This window comes from Psammomys obesus, unplaced genomic scaffold, assembly GCF_907164565.1.
Source record: "Psammomys obesus unplaced genomic scaffold, mPsaObe1.curated_primary_1811, whole genome shotgun sequence".
Taxonomy (NCBI): domain Eukaryota; kingdom Metazoa; phylum Chordata; class Mammalia; order Rodentia; family Muridae; genus Psammomys; species Psammomys obesus.
The window spans coordinates 4,436,627-4,463,858 of NW_026591711.1; the positions used below are offsets into that span (position 1 = coordinate 4,436,627).

General features: G+C 43.6%; 1 protein-coding gene across 1 annotated transcript in view; it reads left to right on the top strand.

The window, feature by feature from the left end:
• The window catches only part of Creb5 (cAMP responsive element binding protein 5), a 281,386-nt gene that overhangs the window by 12,662 nt on the left and 241,492 nt on the right, over nucleotides 1–27,232 (top strand). Inside the window, exon 3 of the mRNA XM_055611818.1 lies at nucleotides 8,759–8,880. Within this exon, the coding sequence (XP_055467793.1) occupies nucleotides 8,759–8,880 (122 nt within the window). The remainder of the gene's footprint in view (nucleotides 1–8,758; nucleotides 8,881–27,232) is intronic.

Here is a 27,232-nt window from a genome sequence, read left to right on the forward strand (position 1 = left end):
CACACACACACACACACACACACACACACACACACACACACACACACGTGAGCTGGCAAGGACGATCTGTGCCAGAAGACAGCACGCCAGGAGTGAGCGGTAGCATATTGTCTTTTCCTACGCTTGCTGGTGTGCCTTGTGCATTGCAAACTTCGTGTTCATGCCCTTTCTTCCCTGTGATAAAACGGCCACAGTCAATAGTTCTCCAAATTCCTTGTCATTTTCTTGCTGCACATCTATACGTGAGTTATGAGCTATGTTCTGGTTCTACTCTAAACTAATTTTGTTAATCTAAAGACTGCCTTTTCTTCTGTGGGCAGCTTAGCTCTAAGCCTTCAAGTGGCAAAAATAGTGAAAGCGTAGGAGGAAGTTCTAACATAAGAATGATTCAGGGACCACAGAGATGTGTTTGAAAGTCACACTGTCTCATTCACTGCGGTCAGGAGGAGACTGGTGGCTTTGGGCAATTATGGGAGTTGTCAGTTTCTCATCCATGTTTCTAGCTGGCCCTGAAATACAGACTTTTGAATGATTCACAGGAATGAATTGAGACCTTGTTCTGCAGATTTTTTTAAATATGAAAAACGCAATCGTGTTTCACCTGGAAGCCGGCTTGCCTCTTTGAACAAAGTGCGTAGGAGACCTCATACAATGAGGGACACGTGGACATGGGAGGCTATAGCTTCCTCTATCCAGGGTACGTTATGGTAATAAAATCACCTCGTAGCTCTTGTTCCCTCAGCTGGCCTGTGATGTAATGATGTAAATAAGCCTTTGTGGCATCTCAGTGCCTCAAAGCAAAGAAAACTTGTGGCCCAATTGCTTTTGAGCACTTGGGGTCCATGGCTGGTGGTGCATCTGTCTGGAAGATGTCTTGTTTAGGTTTAGTCAACTTTGAAGCCATATAGAATGAATGTGCATGGGCTGCAGTAGCTGCCTTCCTCAGCACATTTTTCTGTTGAGGCACAAGCACTGGCAAGGCCATCTGGTCTACCAGTTCTTCAAGTTTCAATAAATGAATCACGAACATGATGATGTCCCATTTTTGCATAGGATTACCTCAGCCAGAGAGAATGGTTTTTATGTATGTCAAGACTATTGTCAAAAACCAGGTTCATTTTGGCTCGCGATGTGATGGCACTGTTCCTGGGGAAGGAGACAGAGACAGCAGTGTCAGTTGCTGATAGGTCCTCCTGCTCCTGTGTAGTCACATTCAGAGGCACATTGATTGCCAGGAAGCACCCTTGCTGAATGCCATACAATTCTGTCAAATGCTTCTGGCCATTGCTCCTATAAAGAACATGAATTTGAAAGTTTATTTCGTGTAAACTCTGCTAAGTAGATCTTCATTAAAAGACATTGAGGAAAATTCAAGAGAGAAATGTTAATTATAAAAATATAAAAAATACATAAAATTGCCTTACCTTTCAACTTTAGTTCTTACTATAAAAAACACAGAACAACTTTAATGGGGTTTTTGGCTATTGGTTGGAGCCACCTTCTTTTAAGATTTTTGTTTATTTTTATGCCTACGGGTACTTAGTTTGCGCGTGTGTCTATGCGGCATACATAGGCCTGGTATGCACAGAGGCCAGCAGAGGGCCTTGGATCCCCGAAACTAGAATCAGAGATGGATGTGAACCACCATGTATGCCCTGGGAATTGAAGCTGGGTCCTCTGGACGACCAACCAGTGATTTTAACCCCTGAGCCATCTCTTCAACCTCTAAGCCACTTTCTTGAGGAATTCTACCAAGCCACATTATATTGTGCGAATAATAATTAAATATTACTTTAAAAATTCTGACTGTAATGGTTATGACTTCAAACTGTCTTGAACATTTCTGTGTTTATTGTCTATATCTCACATGTGGGCACTGAAATCTTCATATATTGGTGATTGTTAACAGTTTTGTATCAAATGATACAAAATTCCTTGGCATCACCTAGTCCTTTAGCTAGGTTGTAGGTGATAACATGGGACTGTGTGAGTGCCTGAATCAAGGAGAAAGTCTTTCTCAGGGCCAACATTCTTCTTTCATATATGCTATCTCACTTGTCCTCTGCACATCATTTTTAAGTTGATGCTTTATCTTGTTTTTAATGGTTGATGAAATGAAACAGTCAGATGTGGGACTTAAACACCAAATGGAACCAAATGAGGTCGCACCTTTTATTAGGCTTATGAATTTAGCTTTGTGTGTGTTCTCTAGGTCTACCTTGTAGTGATTGCGCTTGCTGGGGATGATGCATTTCATGACTATAAATTGATGGGAACCCAGAGAGAGAGAGAGACAGAAAGACAAAAACAGAGGCAGACACAGAGATATATAGAGACAGAGACACACAGAAAGAAAGAGAGATATACAGGGAGACAGAGAGACAGAGAATCAGACACAAAGAGAGAGAGAAGAAGAGAAAGAGAGGGAATAATAAATTGTTCAGTGTGTTTGAGGACAGAGGATTACCTCAGGTGTCATTCCTCAAGGACTAGAAAAAGGTAGATACCTCTTCTCTCTCTGTCTCTCTCTCTCTGTCTCTCTCCCTTCCTTCCTTCCTTCCTTCCTTCCTTCCTTCCTTCCTTCCTTCCTTCCTTCCTTCCTTCCTTCCTTCCTTTTTTCTTTCTCTCTCTCACTTTCTTTTTTTCTTCCTTCTTTCTTTTATTTTTATTTTGAGGAATAGTATCTCATTTGCTGGAACTTACTGAGTAAGCTAGGCTAGCTGGTCAGCAAGCCTCGAGTGTCTACTTGTTTTTGCCTTCCCAGTGCTGGCATTACAAACACACAACACCATGCCTGGTTTTTTTTCCAGGGTATTACGGATTGAATTTAGGTCCTCATGCTTACAAGGGAAGTATTTTACTAACAGATCTCACCAGCTCCTTATGAGAACTTGAGATCTGGTTTTGAAAACCGTGTTTGGTGTGTAGTTATCATCTGTCCTGCTGATAATGTTTACAGAATTTCTTCTGTGTAACTAGTGGGTTAGTTCTAGATCATAAGGCCGAGTCTTTAGAGTTCTTCCTTGTAAACAGCATGATCTTAACATTGCAAGGCTCCCTTGACTTGCTATTACAGGGATGGAGGTTGGCTGAGGAGATGTCCCTTTCTCAAGAAACATTCAGCCAAGGATCTAGATATTGGAACATGATAAATTGCAATAATAATATTAATCTCCTTTGGTGTTAACATTTAAAACTTTATTGAAAACATCTCATTGAGATGTGCAAATTATACATATTTACATATTTGCAAGGTACTGTATGCAATTTCAATGCATGTACCTGGTGTGTATTGATCAGACTAGGGCAGCTGATTTACCCACTACATGCAACATTTATAGTTTCTTTGTGTAGGGAATATCCTAATGTCAGGCATAGTCATCCTGTTGTGCTATAGAAGGTTAGAGCCTATCACTCCTGCCCAGCCAGTACCCAGTAACCACCCTTTTCCTCTTCTCTGCCCCACCCTCAGGCTCTGGTAGACAGTATTCTATTCTTTACTTGTATAAAATTAACTTTTTAAAGCTCCCACAAACTCATGCAAATGTGTGTTTTTATTGTTGGATACCTGGCTTCTTTAGCTTAACTCTTTCTGGATCTGTCCCGAGTTGCAGCAAATGACACAGTTTCATTCTCCCTGAAGGCATGCAGGACAGTTCTCCTTGCCTTTGCCTCAGGTACTTGAGGCCCCCAGGAACCCTGTGTGCTGTTTGCAAGTCTCTGCCAGAGGGGAGCCAGCAAGGGTTTATTTATTTTTATTTTTATTATTAGTTACATTTTATTAACTCTGTGTGCCAGCTGTATCCCGCTCCCTCATTCCCTCCCAATCCCACCCTCCCTCCCTCATCTCCTCCCTGCCCCTTTCCAAGTCCACTGATGGGGGAGGACCTCTTCCCCTTTTATCTGACCCTGTTTTATCAGGTATCTTCAGGACTGGCTGCAAAGTCCTCCTCTGTGGCCTAGCAGGACTGCTCCTCCCTTGGAGGGTGGGGAGGTCAAAGAGCCTGCCATTAAGTTCCTGTCAGAAATAGTCCCTGTTCCCCTTATTAGGAAAACCTTACTGAGCTACCACAGGCTACATCCGAGCAAAGGTTCTAGGTTATATCCATACATGGTCCTTGGTGGAGTATCAGTCTCAGAAAAGACTCCTGTGCCTAGATATATTTGGTCCTTGTGGAGCTCCTGTCCTCTCCACGTCATACTAACTCCCCCTTCTTTCATGATTCCCTACACCCTGCCAAAGGTTTGGTTATGAGTCTTAGTAGCTGCTTTGATACACTGCTAGGTAGAGTCTTTCAGAGGCCCTCTGCCGTAAGCTCCTGTCTTGTTACTTGTTTTCTCCAACATCCAATATCCATCCCATCTATCTTTCTAAGTGAGGATTGATCATCTTACCACGGGTCTTCTTTCTTTTTTATCTTCTCCAGGTCTATAGATTTCATTATGTTTATCATATCTTATAGGTCTATATAAGTGAGTATATACCATGTATGTCTTTCTCCTTCTGGGATACCTCACTCAGAATGATCTTTTCTACATCCTACCATTTGCCTTCAAATTTCATGATTTCCTCGTTTTTGATTGCCGAGTAGTATTCCACTGTGTAAAAATACCACAATTTCTGTATCCATTCCTCCGTTTATGGACATCTGGGTTGTTTCCAGCTTCTGGCTATTACAAATAAAGCTGCTACAAACATGGTTGAGCAAATGTCCTTGTTGTGTAATTGAGCAAATTTTGGGTATAGCTGGGTCTTGAAGAAGCACTAGTCCTAATTGTCTGAGAAAGCATCGGATTGATTTCCAAAGTGGTTGTACCAGTTTACATTCTCACCAGCAAGGGAGGAGGGTTCCCCTTTCTCCATACCCTCTCCAGCATATGTTGTCATTTGAGTTTTTGATTTTGATAGGTGTAAGGTGAGATCTCAGGGCTGTTTTGATTTGCATCTCTCTGATGGCTAAGGATGTTGAACATCTCTTTAAGCGTTCTCTGCCATTCTATATTCCTCTGCAGAAAATTCTCTGTTTAGCTCCGTACCCCATTTTTTAATTGGATTACCTGATTTATTGCTTTTTAAGTTATTTAGTTCTTTATATATTCTGGATATCAGCCTTCTGTCAGACATAGGGTTGGTGAAGATCCTTTCCCAGTCTGTAGCCAGCAAGGGTTTAAGCAGCATCCATTCAGGCATATGAGAGTAATTAGCACAAAACTTTTAGCACAGGTGACATGCATGTTCAAAAGGTCAGAGGTCATCCTGTCTCTTATCTGGGTATTCCTTGCTGAAGTGTCAAATAAAAGGCAAGCCTAAAGTCTTAACTGCTCAGGTCAGCATTCCTAAAAAAGCCAGCTCCTGTACATCCTCAGGGTTGCTTGTCTCCACTGAATGCACCTTTGTGTTCACCAGAAAAGCACAGCCATCCCCTTTCAGGATACAGAAGTCATTGCTACAAGAGCTGACTAATGTTCTTGGATCTAAATAAGGAGAGGATTATAAGCATTTTAATTTACAGCCATGGGCTTTAACCACTAAGTTCAAGGGATTCCGGGAGAAACAATTATTTGACAAAGGCATTCGTGGCAGTGAAATTTTTCTGCCTCTATGACTTATGCAACTGAAAGGTTGGGCTGTTCCCTCTTTGAGCATTTGCACATTTCCTGGCTTACTTGGAGCTGGTAGGATAAGAGATTAAAGAGGACTAGAGACCCTGTACTCGGTCCAATAAACGTTAAGTGGAAGTGAGGTTCCATGTATTGGTTTCTGTTGTAACTGGAGAGAATAGCTCATTCACCAAGAGGAATCACAACTTAGGAACAGCGTGCCTTGCGTATTTCAAAGGAGAACACAGGTATCTGGACAGCATGCAGCAAGCAGAATCGTACTTGGAAACAACTCCAGGGTCGCCCTCTGCCCCAGAGTGCTGGGAAGCCACTGCCTTTGCCATGCATGGTTCTAGTTGTTCCATGGGGTTTGGACTCACTGGTGAAGAGGCCCAAGATGAAGAACAGCGTCCTTCCCATTGTCACCTCCTTTGTGCACATCTGTGTGCCAGTATCTTCAAATCCTTCGTTTCACGGTAGAAGAGAAGTAAATGTCTCTTAGCTTTGTTTGGAGCCTGTCCCCTCTCATGTCACCTGTGGTTAATGTCATAGGCCATCTCCTATTACCTCAATAGCCTCAAGGATTTTGCTAGGGTGACCTTAAATGCTTAGCGCAGCTTGTTTTTCTATTGGAACTAGGTCCTGCGAGTCTTTAAGGTGTGGTCTCGTGTAAGCTGTTATTTACCAAAAGAGCTCTGGCTGCCCTCGTTTGGGGTATTTCTGTTGCTGCTGCCTCAGAAGGCTAATTCGTGCACTTGGCCGTGTCTTGCTGGTTGCAACTGTGACCTTCAATCCTTAATCTCCCATAGAGAAGCATGGAGGAATAAGAGCATGAGAAAGACCCAGTGAAACAAATCCTGTGATGACAAGTGGCCTGCCACTTTTCTGTTGCATGGTGTTTCCCTGGGAGCACTCTTGGGACACAACAAAGAAGGGAGGCTTTAGATTCAAGGTGTTGTATAAAGGGTAGCAGGATTCCAAGAATGGCTCCATGCCAGGAATTGATAAAACAATTAATTACCAATAAAATTATGAACTCAATTTACATATGAGGCCTGAGGCATGAGTTGATTTCTTCATAAATAGGACAGGAAAAATAGTTTTTGCCTAGCATAGTTGCTGTGAACATTACTGAGATGGAAGGGAGACACTCAGCTTCATGCCCAGCAAGAGACGCCAGGGGTGGAATCAGCGCTCCACAGACAGTGCACACATCTGTCTATTCTTGTGCTCCGTTTCTGGCCTGCGCTTCCTAGTCAAAAGTTCCCATCTGTAGCTCTGAATCCTATTTCTGCTCCAGTCACTAGCTCCTGGTGGTTCCCTCTAACTGTCCTTTCAAGAGTCATCTATTGCTTGGGTCTGTGGACAGTGGCTTTTGAAGCTAATCTGAGTTTAGAAGTCATAGAATCTTTACCCTTTGGAATTTTATTTGAAAGATAAAGGAGATGAAGTCTAGGAAAAGTACTTAATGTCCTCTAATGCTATTTTCCAAATATAAACTTCTAGATTGTAAGGCTGTCAAAATTGTTTTACACACACACACACACACACACACACACACACACACACACACACACACCCTAAGTCCTTTGAGCTTGTAAGGGCAAAACACTGAATTTGGATAGAAAGGAGATCCTGTCTGAAGGTGACAGATTTTTAATGAGATGATTTTAGGCTGTGTGGTTATGTTTAGGAAGACCTTTTCTCTATTTCCAGAATAGCGCCTACCCTAATTACAGACACATGTGAGGCAATATGGGTGAAAGTCCTGCATAAGTGTGTTGTTTATATAATCACACAATGGTTATAAGAATATTTTGAGATACATCAGTATCTACGTCTGCTTAATGTGCTAAAAAGTCACTTGTGCAAAGCCCAGAACTGTTTTAGATAACGCTTGACTTACCGGGTCATCGGTAGTAGGGAATCAGAATCTTGGCTCTTGAAGTTAAAAACAGAGAAAGAACACCAGTAGAACTTTGCTGACCCAGAATCCATGCCATCTCTCGGGTACTGAATGCCCCTTTCTTACAGGGAATGAAGACATGTTGCCTTTGAAGGGCTGGTTCTATGGAGGAGGGCAGGTAACCATCCACCTGCTGTTCTGTGGATAAGGATAACTTGGTTGATATTTACTGTTGCTGGGATTAACTACTTTATATACTGTAGAAAAGTAAGCAGAGTCCTGAGTGTGTGTGTGTGTGTGTGTGTGTGTGTGTGTGTGTGTGTGTGTGATAGCTAGGTACCCTTTTCTTCTTTCTCTTGTATCTTCTGCCTTGGTAAAAAGAATTCTACTCAGCACTATTCATGTCAAGTGTAATCTGAAGGAAGATGGCCACTCTTGGGGACTACAAATGTGTAACTCTGTTTTACTTACTCTCTTGTGATGTTACATTCCAGAGGATACATGAATGTGCACATATTACATAGACTGCAAATTTTGCATCCACAGATCATGGCTTTATTTCCTCCAGTTTTCTAAAGAGAAAGCTCTGCAGAAAGTCCAAACTATGAAAGAAATTCCTTTCCTTTTAGAGAATATTTGCAGAACATTCTTTTGGCTACAGCGAAGGAAAATAAAATCGATAATGATATATTTTATAAAAGATGGAAGCTGAACGTGTTTGACTTGGAACCTCTTATCATCTTTCCCTTGGTTCTTATGAGGAGATAAAATTGCTGAGCTACTTTTTGCATTAAGAAGGAGGAATGAGGAGGCCTGTTTATTTCTTTTTGTTTTCTACAAAAATATACACTTATTTTCTTTCCAAACTCCTTAAAGTCAAGTTTGAGAATGGCATAAGAGATCTTCTGGTGTTAATGTTAGAGAAATCATTTTTTACCAGTTGAAATAAGAAGGTTCATTCCCCTTCCACGCAATGATGTGTATTCAGATGACACTAATTCCAGATAGAGAGCAGAATATTTACTATTATCTAGGGGTGAAGGTGGGGAGGTGGGTCAGGAGAGCTGGGGAGTCCTTACGTATGGCTATCTTCTTTCCAGTGCTTTGTCTTCCACACAGCCATGGTGGTTAACAGGCTGGAAGATTGCCAGCAGCTGTTGGGCATCATGTTAAGGTGATGGAGGAGTTTGGTTCCACTTACCATGCACTGGAGTAAAATCCCTGTCATTGATTTCTGGCCTCTGCTTTCAGATCAGACTCCGACGCCCACGAGATTTCTGAAGAACTGTGAGGAAGTGGGTCTCTTCAGTGAGCTGGACTGTTCCTTTGAGCATGAGTTCAGGAAGACTCAAGAAGAAGAGAACAGCAAGCGGGTAGGTGCGCCTGGTTGGATGGCTAGCTGCGCCTCCCAGCACCATGCAGAAAATGTCTGCTATCGCACACTGTGTTGAGGTGTCCTTAGAAGAGGATTTTGAGACAAGATCCTGCTGAGTAGCTCACCATCCCCCTGCATCAGATTTCTAAACCCTGAGATTCCAGGTGTGGGCCACAGTGCTGGTTTGTAATAGTACTGTGTCTATTTGTGCGTGTCGGTCAAGCTTTCCCTTTTAAGGAGTCATATCTCTGAGTGTGATAACATACAGAGCTCAGATTAGTCGCTGGGGGAAACGAATGTCTGAAACATGAAATTCAAGCTTTAGAAAAATATTACCTTGTTCTTAGAGCTGTGTCAGGTAAATTTACCCTCCACCAGGTATTTTTCCTTTGCTAAATATTTAACAGAGGCCATGTGTTCAGAAGGGAGCAGGCAGAAAGACTAGAACAAGTGACTCCTCAAATGGCAAAAATGGGATTTTCATCAGATTTGGGCCCTGCTTGTAACTGTCTGTTTTCCATAACCTTTGCTTATTCTCTACCAGATCTGTAATCACTTCCTGGTCATGTTGCCTGGTCAGGTGATTGGACATATGTTGTTGGTGAGGCAAACAGATCAGCTACAACTCTGGCTCACTCAATGGCATTCTTCAGAGGTCCCCCCTCCCCCATATATTTGGTCCATATAGTTAAAAATTTGGTAGAATTTTAAATTCTACTCACAAGATGAAGGAGGGGAGGAAGGGTCACAGGGAGATTTTACTAGTGTGCTTTCCATGGATTCTTTGCTACTGTCCTAGGGTGTCACTGAATGCACAGCACAATGTGCTATACATGCTAGGCACAATCCATGGGCAGAAGTGTGGAACATGGAAGACAGTTAAGAGGGATAACCATACTAAAATCTGTGCACCTAAGGAAGCTGATCAGGAAGGAGGACTCTGGCTAAGATGCTCAATCCCCATTCAGAAAGGCAAAGAGGATGGACATTGGAGGAGGGAGAATACAGGCAACAGGACAGGAGCCTATCACAGAGGGCCTCTGAAAGGCTCTACCTGCCAGGTATTGAGGCAGATGTTGAGACTCATAGCCAAACTTTGGGCAGAGTGCAGGGAATCTTATAAAAGAAGGGGGAGATAGTAAGAACTGGAGACAACAGGAGCTCCACAAGGACAGCGACAGATTCTAAAAGTCTGGGTATAGGGGTCTTTTCTGAAACTGATACTCCAGCCAAGGACCACTCATGGAGATGGCCTGGAACCCTTGCACAGAGGCAGCCCATGGCAGTTCAGTATCCAAGTGGCCTCTGTAGGAATGGGGACAGGGACTGTCTCTGACATGAACTGATTGGCCTGCTCTTTGATCACCTCCCCCTGAGGGGGAAGCAGCCTTACTAGGCCACAGAAGATGACAATGCAGCCACTCCTGATGAGACCTGATAGACTAGTGTCAGAGGGAAGGGGAGGAGGACCTTCCTTTTCAGTGGACTGGGAGAGGGACATGGGTGGGGAAAAAGGAGGGTAGGATTGGGAGGGGAGGAGAGAGGGAGGTACAGGGGGGATACAAAGTGAATAAACTGTAATTAATAAAATTTTTTTTAAAAAAGGGATAACCAGCTAGGTGGCGATATAACCTAAAATCCCTGAGGTTCCAACTGGAAAGGAAGCTTTAAAGGGCTCTGGTAATTTTCTACTGTTTCCAAGCCTTTGGCTCTTCCCGGTGTGAAGTCTCCATCGGGCTTTTCAGGCCACATTCCCACCTCCAGCCAGCTCAAGGCTGCCTCACAGTGACTAGGCAGCACTGCTTTGGCAAAATGCGCCACACTTACAGGAGGGGCGCAGTCACAGCCGGCCCCCTTTATTTATAACGAGCTTGCCATTTATGTTTGTCCCTCCCTCGCACTCCTGTCCCCGCTTTTCCAGACACGTTCCTATCTGTGGTTCTCGTCCTGAGCACTTTCAGAAGCCCTTCACGAGTCCTGGAAGATACAGCTTTACTTTACCACAGTACAGATAAGCTTAAAAAACCCACAAGAATAGCAAGGGAGACTTGGCCAGCCCCATCTAGTAAATTCCTCCCGCTTGGGCGGGAAGGTTAATTCTTTTGGTCAGTTTGCGTATGTCGAGGACTGTTTGAGGAAACAGTGTCATGGTCAGTGTGGGCCTTTAGATGAAGATCCGTAGGTGGTCAATTCTGTCTCCATAGTCTTTCTGATAGAATGGCTGTAAGCGCATGCCCTTGATTTTCCTAAAGATCTTTTTCCAAGAACAGCTCCACTCGGCCTCGGTTGGGGGTGTGGCTTTGGGCATGCTCTTGGTGAGTTACTCATGATCCCCCCCCTCCCCCGCCACCATGAAGCCTTCTGCGAGCAGTTCTTGCAGATCTGAATTCCAGGAAATGGTTTGCTTCCCCTGAGGAACTCCTGTGTTTTCTGCTTGTGGCCATGTAATGGTTGTGTTTCTCTTTTCGCTCTGGCTGCTAGATTATCACAAAGCCAGAAGTCCTGCTCAACTTGGAGAGCTCTTTAGACCACTATAATGAGTAATATTTTACTTCCTCTGTCCACTAGACTTTCAGTTCTAGTTTATATTTCCTCTGGTCCTGATTTCTAATTAAACAAACAAAGAAATATTTCCATGCTGTACATGTTTGGTGAAATTTGTCGTAGGTTAAGAGGACATGAACCCCTTAAAATTTGAAAATTAAATAATGAAATAAGCAGCACTGAGCAAGAGGGACTGTGGTAAGGGCAGGACAGTGTTTTTTTCTCTTGTTTAAATGTTGATCATCGTCATAGGATGTGCTAATGGTGTGTGTGTGTGTGTGTGCGTGTGTGTGTGTGTGTGTGTGTGTGTGTGTGTGTGTGTGGCAAGGGCAGGGTGGTGCTGCAGACATCCCCCTTAGGACACCAGGCCACACTAAGCTTGTCGAGGGACCCTCTCCCTCTGTTTGGTTCGAACCAGAAGGATTGAATCTAGCTTTGGGTGGTCATTGCTACACGAGGACATCTCCTCAGCGACTACTGCACCGTGACCCACACAAAGTGGCTGTGTTGGTGGCTTATCCCCTGGCATGGCCTTAGAACCACTGGTGGGAAATGCAGAGAAGCAGCGATGGTCCCACTCCGGCAGTGTGCGTATGCCTGCCTCCAGGAACTGCCTGTGTTTCCCCAGCTCTTAGCTGCTGCCTGCCACCTGAAGTTCTGCTTCAACTATTTGTCTGCTGCTTAAAAGAGTAGATTCATAAAGTCTACACTTGCTGAATTCCTCATTATGTTCCAGTTAGCCTCCCTTCCTCCCCCCCCCCCCCATATACTCAGGGGCTGATTTCATTTTCAGCAGGGTGTCTCTTCCCAGTGCTGGAAGTGAAGCCTAGGGCATCATGGATGCCAGGTAAGCATTCTGTCACTGAGGTATATTTTCAGCCCAATTATTTCACTTCAATTCTACACCTCCAACTTTTTCTGATTTCTTTACCTGAGCCTCGTGTGTGTGTGTGTGTGTGTGTGTGTGTGTGTGTGTGTGTGTGTGTGCGCGCGCGCTCGGGTGAATGTGTGTTGTATATACGTGTTCATGAAGGTAAATAAGCCACGCCTAGCTTTGATGTGAGTACCGGGCATCTGAATTCAGGTCTCCATGCTTGCATGGTGTTCCCCGCCCCCACTCACTCTCTGTCCAAGTCTTTTTAAAAAGCACTTGAATTGGTTCATCAATAAAAAAGAAGTTTGTTTGTTTGTTTGTTTGTTTTCACTCATTTGGAGAATTTGGTTTTAATGATCCCATGTTCCCTTGTTATGTTTCTAGCTGTAGGGTTAGAAAATCCAGATGAAAAGCCAATAAAGAATGTATTCTTATTAGTCTGTGTGCCCATTGAAACGGTCCCATCTTATGGATTCTGCCTTTAATTCTGACAGCCTTTTCCACAATAATCAGTGTGTATATAGAATGAAAGATTACAGCAGGTCATGGGTGAGGGCACAAAACCCTAGTGCCTGTATCAATATTACACAGCACATACCATCTCCAAGGTTGCCTCTAGTTTTGATACTAATGAATAGTCATTGCCTCATAACTCTTTAGTAAGAAATCCTGACTCGGAAAGCATTTTGTAAGTCTCTAGCAGGCTTGTCCATGGCTTTGCACTCGGCAGCCTATATACCTTGAAACATGTAGCTTGTGCATCAGCTTCCAGTTAGGAAAAGTTTTAGGGTGATCAAAATATACCAAGTACTACCCAGGACACTGACAAAGACACCAATAGATACAGATGATTAAAAACAAATAAGGAAGCATATAAACTCCCTCTGCTCTCAGATGGCTTACTTCTTATGGACCAGACAAACACCACACCAGTGAAAAATACCCCACAAAGTGCTAGAGGGTTCAATGCCGCTGCAGAGAATTTCAGGAGGGCTGGGTGTGGTCAGAGAGGGCATCCCAACCCTCGGGACCTAGACACCCAACTAGAAGGCCTGAGCCCGAGAAGATGACTTAAAAGAGTATGTATAAAGGCTTGAGGCTGAGGAATGGAAGGTGTGTTGGAAAAGTTGCTAAGGGAGGTACAGCTGTGGAAAGGGTGCCTAAGAGAGCTGGGTGTAGGGAGGCAGGCCCAGGGGGGCTGCAGGCTATTTGAAGTGCTCAGGTTTGACTCTGACTTGAAATGAGATGGGGAGCCATGGGGCAGTTCTAAGCAGAGAAGTGATAGGGCCTGATGTCATGCTTTAGGAAAGTCATTTTGACTGCAGCACAGAAAGCTGATGGCTAGAGGTAGAGAGAGAAAACATTTAAGGAAGAATTGGCGGGGGGGGGGAATCCAGGTTATTGTTGGTAGCACATTTACTCAAAATAGAGATGGGGAATAAGGCTAGGATCCAGATGTATTTTAAGAACAGAGGCAATGGTTTTGCTGGTAGAATATCCTGGAAGTACCAGAAAGAACAGAGTTAGAGAGTGCTCAGGCTTTTTGATTGTGCAACTAAATGGAGCTTGTGGGAGGAACAGTTGAGGGGAAGCTGATGTTTTACTCCATGAGATGGAGGGAATCACTTTCTGATGGGCCTGGGTGTTAAGTGCACATAAAAGTGTGGACATGGGCATATCTTCCAGATCTCTCCAATTCCTGCCTCATGAACTCCGCTCAGTGGAAACTGAGTCAGGAAGAATCAGCTGCGGCACAGGTCCCTTAGAGATTCTGAGGAGAAAGCTGGGATGCTAATTTTGTGTCCCAGGTCTAAAGAAAGAAAAATAAAAGTACTTTTTAAGAAAAGAAAAGAAGGATGAATTGGCATTTTACATTTAATTTCTTTCTAGAAAAGAGTCTGAGTAACACACCAGCTGCATCTACTCCATTGATATAACAGCAGCTTTAGCTTGCATGTGAATATACATGTAGGTTGTTTTTTGTTTTCTGTTGTTTTTGCATGGATATGAATGCATAGTTTTTGCACGTGTGTTTTTCTCTCTCTGTCTCTTTCTCTGTGTATATGTGTGTGTGTCTGTGTGTAAAGGAGGAAGAACAAACAAAGGAACTAGATATGAAACCCTTTGCTTTACGGAGAGAAATATAATGTTACAGCCTAACATGGTTAAAGAGCCGCAGATAAGAAACACAGCGAGCATGTGCTACGCTTTGGGGTTCTCCCATAGGACCTAAATATGGCTCATTATGCTGATGCAGAAATAGCAAATTAGGACATTTCCATGTTCTAGAATTCCTTCTCAAATGATGAAAAGTGCAGTCTCTCCCTAGAGGACATTGACTCTTTCACACTTGGGGAAAAGGGACAAGCTATAGTCTTAAGATCTTACATCTCAGCTCAGTGGGGGTGGTGGAACTGGGCATGACCAGGTCAGCCCCAGCTCAGATAGGTTAGGCTGTTTAATCCCATTAAATTCTTCACCTCACTACATTGCCAGCTGCCACTGGTTGCTTGGAGAGAGAAGAGGCAGAGAGAAGGCCCTTGGTCTCTTCCTACTGTCTTGCTCTTACCAGTCACTAGCAGTCATGGCCGCCCTCTGGGAAGGATTGGAGTGGAGGGATGCTGGATGGAAAATAAGACTCCAAGCTGAGCAAACTCGCAACAGCTGCACATTTCCGGTTAGGATAGTATGTTGCTGCTAAGATATTTGTGTAAAGCAATCCTACCCTCCCCCAGAAGTCCAGAGGAAAAGAATGTTTTGAAACCTAAACTTGGTTTTACCCAGGTTTTTAAAAGTCTCTGTGTTGCTTAATCCTCACAGATGAGACTGTTTTTCATCTTTTCTATTTTTTTATCAGCTTGGCTGAAAGGAAACACCCTTTGACAGTGATAATGGAGGGGACAACATATTCCTTCCCCCTCTTCAGTGACTGGGAAACCCAAGGCTTAGAAAGATTCCTTTTGTTCTCCCATTTTTAGCACAGGAGGAATGGAAATCACTTTCCATTTCCTCCTCACAGGTTACAATCCTCATCAGAGCTGGAATTTGGTTCTAGGAGGAGAATTTGGCTTGATTCTTGCGTCCCACTTAGGGGAATGACTAAACCAGTGGATAAACTGGAAGTTATTTTGTGTGTTTTAGTCCTTGGAATTTAAGAATGATGAGTCCTGTCCTAACAGGGATTAGAAAGAGCTGGTGCGTCCCGCTGAATGTGTGAATGATTTAGGGTGTGATCCAAGCTCTTGCCTCAGTCTTACAATGGAATGGACAACACAACATTTGTAAGACTGTGTTTGATTTTTAGAGAGAGCCTGACTATCTCCAGAAAAATGCCCAGAGCATTGTCAGTGGAGGAGAGTAAATACAACATCAGATGTGTTTACTGTGTATGGTGAGGGAAGCCATGGCTTAAAGGGACAGTGCTTAGATAGGTAATAGACATTTGTTTATTGTCACCTTAGAGAGTTTCTCTATTTTGCCAATTTAGACCTTGATGGATTAGACTTTAAAACCTTATCTGTCACAGTAAAAGAAGAAGAAGAAAAAATGTTGAGACTGGAAAGTTAACATTGAATCCTAAATTATTCTGCAGTCAGAAACTCTGTGTCCAGCCAGTGTGTAAGTTATATCAGCAGGGTCAGGGAGTAGCAGCAACTGCAGATCAATGTCTCCTAGCCTGGGGCAGCTCAGTATTAATTATTTAAACTACTTGCCACAGGTTTTATTTACGTTTTCTATCACCTTATGTTTGTCACGGAGAGTTGGAGGTGGGTCTGTACCTGACTCTCTTTGATCCTAAGTTTCCAGAGGCTCTAGTCACAGCTGGACAGGCCATGTATTCACGCCTGTGATGGACATGCCCCTCTGCAGCTGCAGAGAAGAGACCGGGAGATGGATACTCATTGTGTTGTTTGCTATGGAGGAATCCAGGCAGTCATTTTGAAACCTGTATTTAGTTGAAAATCCGCAAAAGAAATAGCATTTTCCCCCCTAACATCAGTATCTCCTGTTCTCTGGTAACTGGATATGGTAATGATCAAAGTATTCACCTCTTCAAAGTATTTTCAGGTCCATATAAGACATGTCGTGCTAGTTTGATCCTCACTCCTTTTCTCCTATGGAAATGCAAAGAAATAAACTATATAGAGACCGAGAAAAAAGTAGGTGGCTGGTCTGTGCGACTCATTCCTCTGCAAGTCCCATTTCTGGGTCTTCTTTTGGATGTGTTCACCCTCAGGATGTTCTAGCTACTCCGGCACTTCAGAGAACCATAAGCCTCATAACTGCTAGTTGGCTTCACCCAACTAGCCCTCACCCGGAACATAAACACCAGTCCTCAACGTCCAACAGCATCAGCTACTCATGTTCCCTTTTGGAGATGCCTCTGGGGTCCAGCTTAGCTTACTCATGGCTCTTCCCAGGGTATAGACCCACTGCCATGTGTGACCCCCCTGTTTCTGTCAGGCACATATTACCCTCACTGAAGGACTTGCCTTTGCTCTACTTGGGTGGTCCATCCAGGAACCTTCTGAGGAAAAGAGGTCCCTCAGAAACCAAGGAAAAGAGCCCTCAGGTCTTCTGTTTCTTTCACCTCAGGCTAGAGCACCCTGCTGGGTAGAGAACCCTCAAAAGGTGATTTGGTCTTTAATAGGACTTTAAGGACTTATACAACTTTCAGTATTGTTCTAGAGCCGGGTGTATCAAAAAGGAAAATAACTGATATGTTAAAACTGGAAAACAGTTGTTTCTAAAGTCTTTTCCTCCTGCTTACAGTTTTCTTTAAAAGTCCCCCCTCTCCCGACACACACACTCCGTGTATATAGCCAGTGTCCAAAAGTAGTTTGAGATCTCAAGATCACAGATAAAAATTGATTTGGACGATATTAATCATAGCATTGAGTGGTGTTTTTTTTCTACATGCCACATCAATATATGGTCAGCCAGGTCCTGGTACTATAGTATTCTGTGTTTGAAATACATAAAAAGGGACCAATAAGGGAGGTTAAGGACCTCCCTTACATTTTTTTTTCAAAAAAAAAAAATTCAGCTGGGCACAGTGGCACACACCCCTGTAATCCCAGCACTCAGGGAGGCAGAGGCAGGTGGATCTCTGTGAGTTTGAGGCCAGCCTGGTCTACAGAGTGAGTCCAGGGCAGCCAAGGTTACATGGTGAAACCCTGTCTTGAGAAACAAAACAAAACAAAACACAGCAAAACAAAACAAAACGAAATATCAAATCCTGGGGAACGTGTTTGGTCTGTCCCTGTGCCTCCTTCCCATCATTCAATCTTACTGAGTGAAATTGAGTTTTGTGGCCAGGACCATTTTCACTAGAGCAACCACGGAGAAAACAGCAACCTTCTTAGCAGGAGTCTTCCTCCTCGGGGTGATCTCTCTATTCTGGGCTGGGCTGGATTCTTGGCTTGTTTAAATCCTATCTTAACTTGTCCTGAGGCAGGCTGGCCACAAGAGGATGTCTTAATGCAATGGGAATCACAATGCCAAATGGGTACTCTTTGAAGGAAGCAGCTTGCAGCTGTGAGTAATTCAGGGTTTCCAAGGCACCAGACAGAGAACAGAAGTGGCCACTGGGCTCTAAGCCTTTGCTTATGCTGTTCGTCCTTCAGACTGCCTTGCACTGATGCTCTCGAAGGCAGGCAGGAAAATAGACCTGCGTTTTAGGCCAGATTGAAACAAAATGGCCAAGAAACGAAGCTTCCGTTCCAGGCAGAAAACAGCTTTCACATTTGGAAAATTGGAAGAAATGCTCTTATGAGCATCTGTGCTGAAGTCACTTACCTGGGCCCCTCACAGAGATGTGAGAAGAGACTGACAGTATGAAAGGGGAAAGGAGAGGAAAATAATCGTTGCAAGCCTGCCTTTGCCTCTGTCATGCTGTAAATCCGGCTGAACGTTAAGTATGGGCAAGAACAGGTATGGGAGTGATTTAGCAGGGGAAAGGCTCAGCATCTGTGTTTTGCTATTTTCATATTTATAAGCTGGAGGGCAGGAACTGGGATTCCGAGCATTCCCCCTGTTCATATTCCCATCATGGTGGATGTCAAATCACACCTGTGTTGCAGTATTGACTGGCACACCAGATTCACACAGGGACGTTGCCTGCAATGATCCTTGCAATGATTCTCTGTGCTCTAGATCATAGGGTACCCATGAGCTCAACCCTTGTAGCCTATTAGTTGATCTTTTAATGCTGAAGGGGAATAAGATGGTCCAGAATTCTAGCAACACCTTTTTACAGTGTGATGTGAAATATGAAATATGGTCTGAATTCTTTTTTCTTTCTTTCTTTTTTTTTTTTTTTTTTTTTTTTGGTCTTTCAAGACAGGGTTTTTCTGTGTAGCATTGACTATCCTAGATTTGCTTTGTGGATTAGGCTGGCCTCAAACTCATGGAGAACTGCCTACCTTTGCTTCCCTGACTGCTGGGATTATAGGCATGTGCCACCAAGCTCGGTCCTGAATTTTTTATGAAGGTAAAAAAAAAAAAAAAATTAAAACTTTCTTCCATCATTCTCTAAACATCACATGTGACTTCATTTGCCATGCAAAAAATAGACTTTTGAACAACCTGCTATCAACACATATAGCAGGTTGTTTTGTTTATTTTGTTTATTGAGATCTAAAGATTTTGTTTATTGAGATCTAAAGACAGAAATCATATACACTAGGTTTATGAAGCCCTTCCCCTAGAATTTTCCTTCTGATATTGTTCCTAAGGGGAGCTTGGACTAGGACATCAAACTCCCCGTTGCAGAGGTGGTAACACAGTATGCCATTGGTGTTTGCCATTGGCGTCTTTCTTCTACGCATCAAGAGTCGGTGAGTGACTCTTTACTCCACATCTCTGCTAGAGAACGTTCTTCCATTTCTTATTACAAGAATGCATGCTTACGTGTGTAATATTAGGGAAAGTGAACAGTCTAGGGCTTGGGGATAATGCCTTACCCATTTCTTGGAGGTTCTGGTCAGCAATATCCATAGCCTAAAATTATCTATGGTGTTCAGTTTACCATCAGCTTCAGCGGACATTAGCTGTTGAGCTACCTGCGGCCTTCCGGGAAGATGGGGGCCGCTGATTTACCCATTATCTGAATGTACTGGAGTAGATTTTTCCATGAGCAGGAATGTGTCTTCTGCGCAGATCCAAACACATATGTCCTTCCTCAGACCCCCTGGTGACAAGAGGCACATATTGTAAGACAGCTGGCCAGGGCTGAGAGCGCAGCCTGTGATCCCCGGGAGAGAGGTGCTACTCTGACCTCGTAAGTGCCGCTCCACTAATTGAATGCAATAGTCACAGACTGCAGCCACCGGGCTTGCACTCCTGAGTCAGCGCACTGGTATATTTTGCAGGGGGAAAAAGTATGTGTTAGCAACAAATGATGGGGTGTTCCGATTCATTTCATAGCCCTAAGTTTTGTCTTTTGGCAGAAAAGAAATCTCACAGTACCCCCACAGACACGGATTGTATAGCAGCTTTATTGACAATTTCTTTTTTTAAAGCACCAAGAGTCACAGCTAGATTTTAAACCAAACTGAAGAGAGGAGCTGATGGGTGGCTGATCTATTGAGGAGGGTTGGTGTTAGGTGAGTGTGAATGAAGCTAGGAATGGCTTCAAAAGTGCCTTACCCATGAAAGCGCACACATGTGTTCAGTTGCCCTGCCTAGGGTAAGTACTGTGTCCCCTTAGTGAAATAGTTGGCTTGGACTGTTTTCAAATACCAGTCTGTAACTTACTGAACCCACACATGTTCGTCTGCTTCCTCCTTACTCCAGCTCACAACACACTGCTTCAGCCTCAGGCCACAGGCTTTCCTGAGGCCCCTTTGTATCAAAATTTCACCCCAGAGACTGTTTGACACATCAGCCCTCGGGAGAATGAAGTCCAAGCAAGAAACTGCTAACATTTGCATTCCTCTTTCCTTTCACGGAGGAGAAGAAAGAGATTGATTCTTAAAAAACAAAATGATCCCCACTTCCTACAAGCCCCTGGCCAAAGGTACCTATCGCCTGGTGCCAAATCCCTTTCCCAACAGCTGTTTGGTGGTTCTGTGTCACTGGGCTGACTGCAAAATCCACCATGGCCTTTTAATTACCTGTTCGTATTTCTGAAGTGCAGGGCTCCGTGGCACAGGGAGGGGATAAGCCTTCATTGTAATGGACTTTCGGTAAGACTATCTCTGAGATAAGAGTACTAAATCTTGGCAGTCTTTCTGGAGCACACACTTAGTGATTCCACACAAATTCTTGGCTCCCCGGAGCTGTGTTGTAAATGGAGTGTAGTACGCCGGCCTGGGTAATAAGATACTGCAGAAATGTCCGAGAGTAAGGTGCACTTCTGCTTTATTTATGAAGATAGACATGCCGGTTGCGGGCTTAATCACAGCTGATAAATCATTTTAGGAAAGCCTATTAGAACCATATGCTGATTTTTTTTGCATTAATATAGTGTGTCTGTTTCTAGTCTAATAAGACAGGGCTTTTTCCTTGCGTGCTCTGTGCCTCTACAGTGTGGACTATTTATCTGTTTAAGTGATATCACTTGTGTGGGAGCATTTATCTCTTTTAAGAGGTACCGTTAATAAAAGAAGGTGAAAGGAAATGGGATGGAAGAAGGAATGAAGGCACCTATTGCCGTGTGCACGTGTGTGTATTGCCGTGTTCATTCATGTGTGCGTGCTTGTGTGTTTGTGTGTGTACACGGGTATGTGTGTTTATAGTATCACAAAAGAAAGAATCCAAAAGCTGAGAACAGGAAACATCTCAATTAGTTTTGGAAGGCCGTGGGCAGCCCCTCACTAGGCATAAGGTAGTCATTTCAGCCCAGGTGGCTATAATACTGTAGTGAGAGATTATCTGAAGTTGGGGGTAGTGCTCTGACATTTTGGTTACCTCACTTCTGCCCAACCTCGTGGAGCTTGGCCCCAGGAACAGGTCCCAAGGCTCTTTAATGAGAGCCATATTGGGGCTCCAGATCGGAGCCAAACTCTGTTTATCACTAATTGCAGGGGTTCCTTGCAGAACTTTGCCATTATTTCCTGATTATATCTCTGCTCTTTTTGTTATCTTGCCAGAATTCAAACAGTAATAATTGCATGATTTATTGTTTATTTATAACCCTTCTACTGCTTCAATCCCTTTATGTCACAGATTTCAAAACAGCAATTGCCTTTTCTAAATGCCTAATTTCTTTGGCCTTCCCCAGGGAAGTCGGCATGTGTGACTCTCACTCAGAAGTCTTCAAATCCTTTCCATGTCCTTCCTCCTCTAGGAAGCTATCTTGCACTGTATATGTAAGGGCTGATGTTAGTCTAAAGAGCTTGTATGCCAGGGGGATGAATTTATCCCTAGGATTATATCCAGGTTGGGTTATATGGCAGCAAAGTTTCTTTCCGACTCACAGTTTCAAAGACAGAAATAGGTGAAAAGCCTATTTTATATTCATTTAGACATGGTTAAGAAACATTTCACCACATCATTAGATGCCATGACCATAAACTAGTAAGGACAAAATTCACTGTCGTTGCCAGGCTTTCTACTTACCAGACGCTGTGGTTAGAGTTTCAAGGGCACTTCCCCCCCCCCCCCCCCGGTCACCAAAACTACCTTGCAAGTTACATGTTTACAGAAGCTAAAACTGACAGGTTTGGATAATCTGCTGGACTCTACAAAACTTTAGATCCACTGTCGTATATAGGAATCTCTGCTGGGAAATACATGTGCCTCCTACTACTTCAAATGCCTCCTTCCTTTGTTTCCTTACAGTGCACACATATTTCAGTATAATTTACTTTCCCCGCAAATGTAAAGTAGAAGCTTTGCAGGACATGGCAGCATGCTTGGCTTCTAACAAGATAAAAACATCTTGCTAGCCCCCAGTAATAAGGCTTCGACAGCTCCAGCCTGGGCACTACAGTCTTCAGGGTCCCACGGTTGTGGCTGCAGAAGGATGGCTGACTCTGAAGCTCAGGATGAAAGACAGCTTGACTGCTGTCTTTCATGTGTCATGTGTGTGCATTTTTCTTTTCAAAGCCAGCAAAGGTAGATTCCTCTGATCCCTTGAGTTCCAACTCAGGCCTGGGACAACCTCTAGCCTTTCGAGGATGAAGCCAAGCTACTGTGACACATTTCCGTCCACACCGAGTCCTAGGGATGGGCTTTTCTGGGGGAATGTGCACTTTGGTGGAGTAGAGGCACGTTCAAAGTGTACATCAGACCCAAGGACATAAATGTGCTTTTTGAAGATGGCGCATGCAGCAGGCTGCTGGTGTTGGGCTCTTAGGGAATGACGTGGGATGGATCCCAGGGATCGTTACACTGTCATCTGTGTGTAAGTGCTGCCCACTCAGCAGCTGTGCCCCTGTTTCAGGGTACCACAGAAGTTTGGGCAGGTTACTGACAAGCTGTGGTGGTGCTGTTTAAATCTTAGATCTTAAAGCAAAACTTTGCCACTCGCTCTCCCTCCACCTAAACTTCTGCTGCTGGGAATCTTTCACGGTGTCCTCCAAACTCAGTCCAACAAATGTTTATGGAGGCTTTAATGTGTCCCAGGTGTGGTGCAAGGTGGGCTAGGTGCCAGGGCTACATTCTGGTGGGGGAGCTGCTAGTTGTGTAGGAAAAATTTGGCTTTCTTGATAGGCCTGAAGCTCTCCTGGGATCATGTACAGAGTACAAGTAGTGATGGGTGGGGCTACTCAAGAGCACTGTAAATTCTTGCTGATCTGACTATGGCTTCAATTTCAGTTTTCTTTCTCATTTGTCCCACGTGTATTTTTTGTTCCAATAGAACAAAGTACACTACCCTAATCCTGCCCATGGCTTTACTTTCTTGTCCATGTAGCAATCTTCTTTTGCAAGGCCTTCCATTTGCCCTCTATCCTTGACCAAAACCTTCTCTCACCTAGCTGTGAGAGCCCATGCCACTTCTCGAGGCCCCCTCTGATGGTCCCTCCCTGGGGCCTTCTGCGCTGCTTTGTCAGCCTTCATCTGACTCTCTTAACTTCCTTGCTTGAGTTCTGATATTTGCTGTGTCAACATATGGCTATGGCTGTCCCAATGTCTCATTCCCAGCATCTTGACCCTTATGAGGAAGAAGTTCCCTGAAGAATCACCAAAGCACATGGATGAGTAAAAGAATGCCCTCATTCTCTAACTTGCACTGCTATCTACATGGATTTAGAAGCCATTTCTTCTAAACAACAAACAAAACCTCTGAACATTCACAAGGAGGAAAAACTCCCCCAAAGGGAAGATATCCAGTATAAGTATTGGTTAATAACCACTCTGTGTGGCAAATCTTGACCTGAAAGCAAGAAGACTTTGGATTAAGAAATTTCTCCATGTGGCAAAGTGTGTCCATGTTAGTCATTACCATGAAATGGCACTCAGAACATAGCCACTCACAGAAGATATGACAAATGTTTTATGTTATGTAATAAGGCTAAGTTAAGGATTTTCCACCTCAGGATGGTGTGTGTGTGTGTGAGAGAGAGAGAATGAGAACTGTCAGTATCAGTGGTAGGTATTGGCATGTAGCCTAACATTATGAACTTCAGTCTTCTCATTTGCAAAACGCAATAACAACCACATATCTTACAGGATGTGGTTGGTGGTGACTGAAGCTCACATGTCAAGTGAGTATATGCTGTGTTTTTTTTTTTTCTTCTATTCTTGCTCTCATTCTGTTCACTGTAAATATGCAAAATAAACCAGGCTTCTAAGATTTCTGTGCCAGATCTGGCATGGGGAAACCAAGAAAACGTTGTATGCTGCTAACTTTTCCCGGGTTTTAGGTGGTAGTCGTGACTCAGAAATCCCTTTCATCACTGCAGTATGCCCGAAGAATAAAACCTTGCAAAGCTTTCATCAAAACTTAGAAGACAGTTCAGCCTCTGTGACCCTCACAGAACAGGAGGTGATCGTTGTGTTGTTACAGGTGATTGTTATATAAATCAAAAGTCCGAGGACTTCCCCAAAGTTTCCCTCACAACTCAGGTAATGCAGGAAACTTGCTATTTATTTTTGAGACAGTTTTTGGCAGATGGTGGTGGGACTGACTTTCAGATCAGGGAAAACAATGTTCAAGGATGGTATGTTTAGAACAAAATCATAGACGTGCTCATGAGACCAACTGAAATCAGATCTTAACATCTTTGGAAGAAATTTGCCTATTCCTCAGTTATTTACCCGTGAAACCATTTATCCTGTGTGTTCCAGATTACTCTGCTTTCTTTGACATTTGAGAGACTTCCTAGAAAGACACGGTTCCTAATAGGATCTAAGTGTTTCATTTTACCAGAATTTTGATGGCTGGAGAACATTATTGGGAATAAATCAATCAATCAATCTCTGGTTTTAAAAGTTTACTGTCAAAGTTGGAAAAAGCAATCTTTGTGGCCTTGTGGGCCAGCTATTTGGCCAAGGCCAGCTTTACACAGTTGCAGTCCTTGTGGGGCTGGGGTTCAGGACAGAGTAGTCATCCAACACAAGCCCAGCAGCTGAGAGCATAGGCTCTGAACCATATGATTCATTTCCCCCTGTTTCTTTCCATTTATTACAAATGCTGCAGACCCAGACAGGCCCTTCATTTTGTCCTGTGACATCTAATTCATTCATATTTTATTACTTCTGTGGTAGTTGGTATGAACACTGTCTGACATGAATGAAACATTCAACACAGAATGTTTAAAAAAATTGCTATTCATGGGTTGAAGAGATGGCTCGGCGGTTAGGAGCACTGACTGCTCTTCCAGAGGACCAGGATTCAACCCTAGCACTTACATGGCAGCTCACAACTGTCTGTAATTCCGAGATCTAACATCCTCACACAGACATACATGCAGGCTAAACACCAATGCACATAAAATAAAAATAAATAAATTATGTTTTAAATTGCTATTTAACCACAGAAACTTTTTCTTTCTGTGCAATAGCTATGACCATCCCAAGGAGTTGGGATCCCATGGGACCAGACAGAACATTTTGTTTAGCTTTAATTACAGCCATGTTGACAGACACTCACTCTACTTTGAGTACTGTCTTGGATCATATTCCCTCCTTAGAATCCCATGAATGTGTTCCAAGACATTGAAACTTTGGCTGATAATCTCTACTGTGTATAGGCGAACAGGTTGTCCTGATGGGACTCTACCCAGGTTCCTATCAACTGTTCTGTACTCATCAAGAGCAGTATTTCGTGACAGAGAAAAAAGAGCAGGAGGGTAGAGTTTACAGGGAAGAGGTTGACTGGCTCTGAAGTTCAGCTGGTGGCCTACACAAACGAGCTGGGCAGTAGAAGACGTCGGGTGGGAAGGACCAGCGCAACTCCCCCAAGAGTCTCCCTGCAGAGGCCCTGCTGACAGTCAAGAAGGGTGGGTCCCTGAAAGCAGGGAAGAAGTGAGGCAAGGGAAAAGAAATCACAGATGTCCCAAGTTTCCACAGTTTTTATCAAAGATATTTCCATGACTCATCTTGTGACTTCTCCCCAAATTTAACAAGATAAATCTACTGGCCCAAATATAATTACACTGCAATTACCCAAGAGTAAACCAGCCACATTGACCTTCAACCACAAGATCCAAGGTGGGAACAGAGAGGAGCAGCGATAGCCTCCTCTTTTGCCCCATTTCCCTGATCTTTGCGGGTTGGAAGCTGCTCAAGGAAAGCAGGAGAGCTGTTCTGGTTCTGGTTCTTGTCTGTTTACTCAACCCTGCTGGAAGATCTAGTGGGCTCCCGACGTTCTCAATAACCTTGCTGTGGGCTTATCTGCCCAGAAACTTATTTTATGGGAGAGTGTTTAGAACACCTAATAACATCAACTATCATTTTACTGAGCACCTATCAGGTATCATAAACTTTTATTTTCTATCCTCATTACAGCTCTTTGAGGCAGGTTTAACCATCATCATCATCTTATTCCTCCTCATCATCATATGTATGTATATATGTATATGTGTGTGTGTGTGTGTGTCAATATATAGATTGACTATTTGCAATGCTTTTAGTACATCTGACCCCAACTTTTTCTTCACCGTGCAACAAAAGGGCCATGCTTAACCTGGAAGTAGTTCAAAGACCTGCTTCTACATACAGTTATCAAAGGGTACAAGGTTTGCTATTGCTGTGACCTGGGATGGTGCTGTGGTTCCACTGGAACCCCAGTCCAGGCACTCAGGGGTGGTTTGGTCTGCTATCCATAATGCATGAAGTTGTAGCCAATGTCAAGGGCTCTTAGTGTCCAAGCAGGAAACTGTGATGGAGAAGCTGAAAAAACATATGATCCCATAAAAAGCCGCCTCTGGGGAAACAAACCATTAGTCAGCCTTATTTATTTATTTTTCCTTCTGGCTGCAAAGTTCAATACATAGGAAGGAGCTGTGATTATCATATAAAAGGCTATGCAAAATGGCTCTCCAAGAAAGCTGCTCAAGAGAACTTTACCCTGGCCCTTGGCCATAGTCAGCTTTGTTTGTGTTCCTGAATCAGAGTCCTTTGACCACAGTTGAGATGGCACAAGTGTGTCCCAGAATAAACAAGCAAGGCCAAAGCTCTCCAGAGTCCTCTCATCTCCATCTGACACAGAGGCCGGGAAGGGATGTCAGTGGCCTTGGTAAGATATGATCTTCTTCAAGAAAATGTGACTGATGAGCAGAGGGAGATCATGTGATCACAACATACTCTGCCTGTGTGTCTCTTTCCACATTTCTCCTTTCTACAAGGACACCACTCAGTCTGGGTTGGGGACCTTCCTTCTTCCAGTATGATGACAAACTTAATGACATCTGTAATGGCTCTTTGTTGTTTTTGTTATTTACATTTTTATACAACATATTTTGATCCTGTTTCCCCTCCTTCAACTCCTCCCAGAACTTCCTCACCTTCCTACCCAACCACCCAAATTCATATTTTTTTC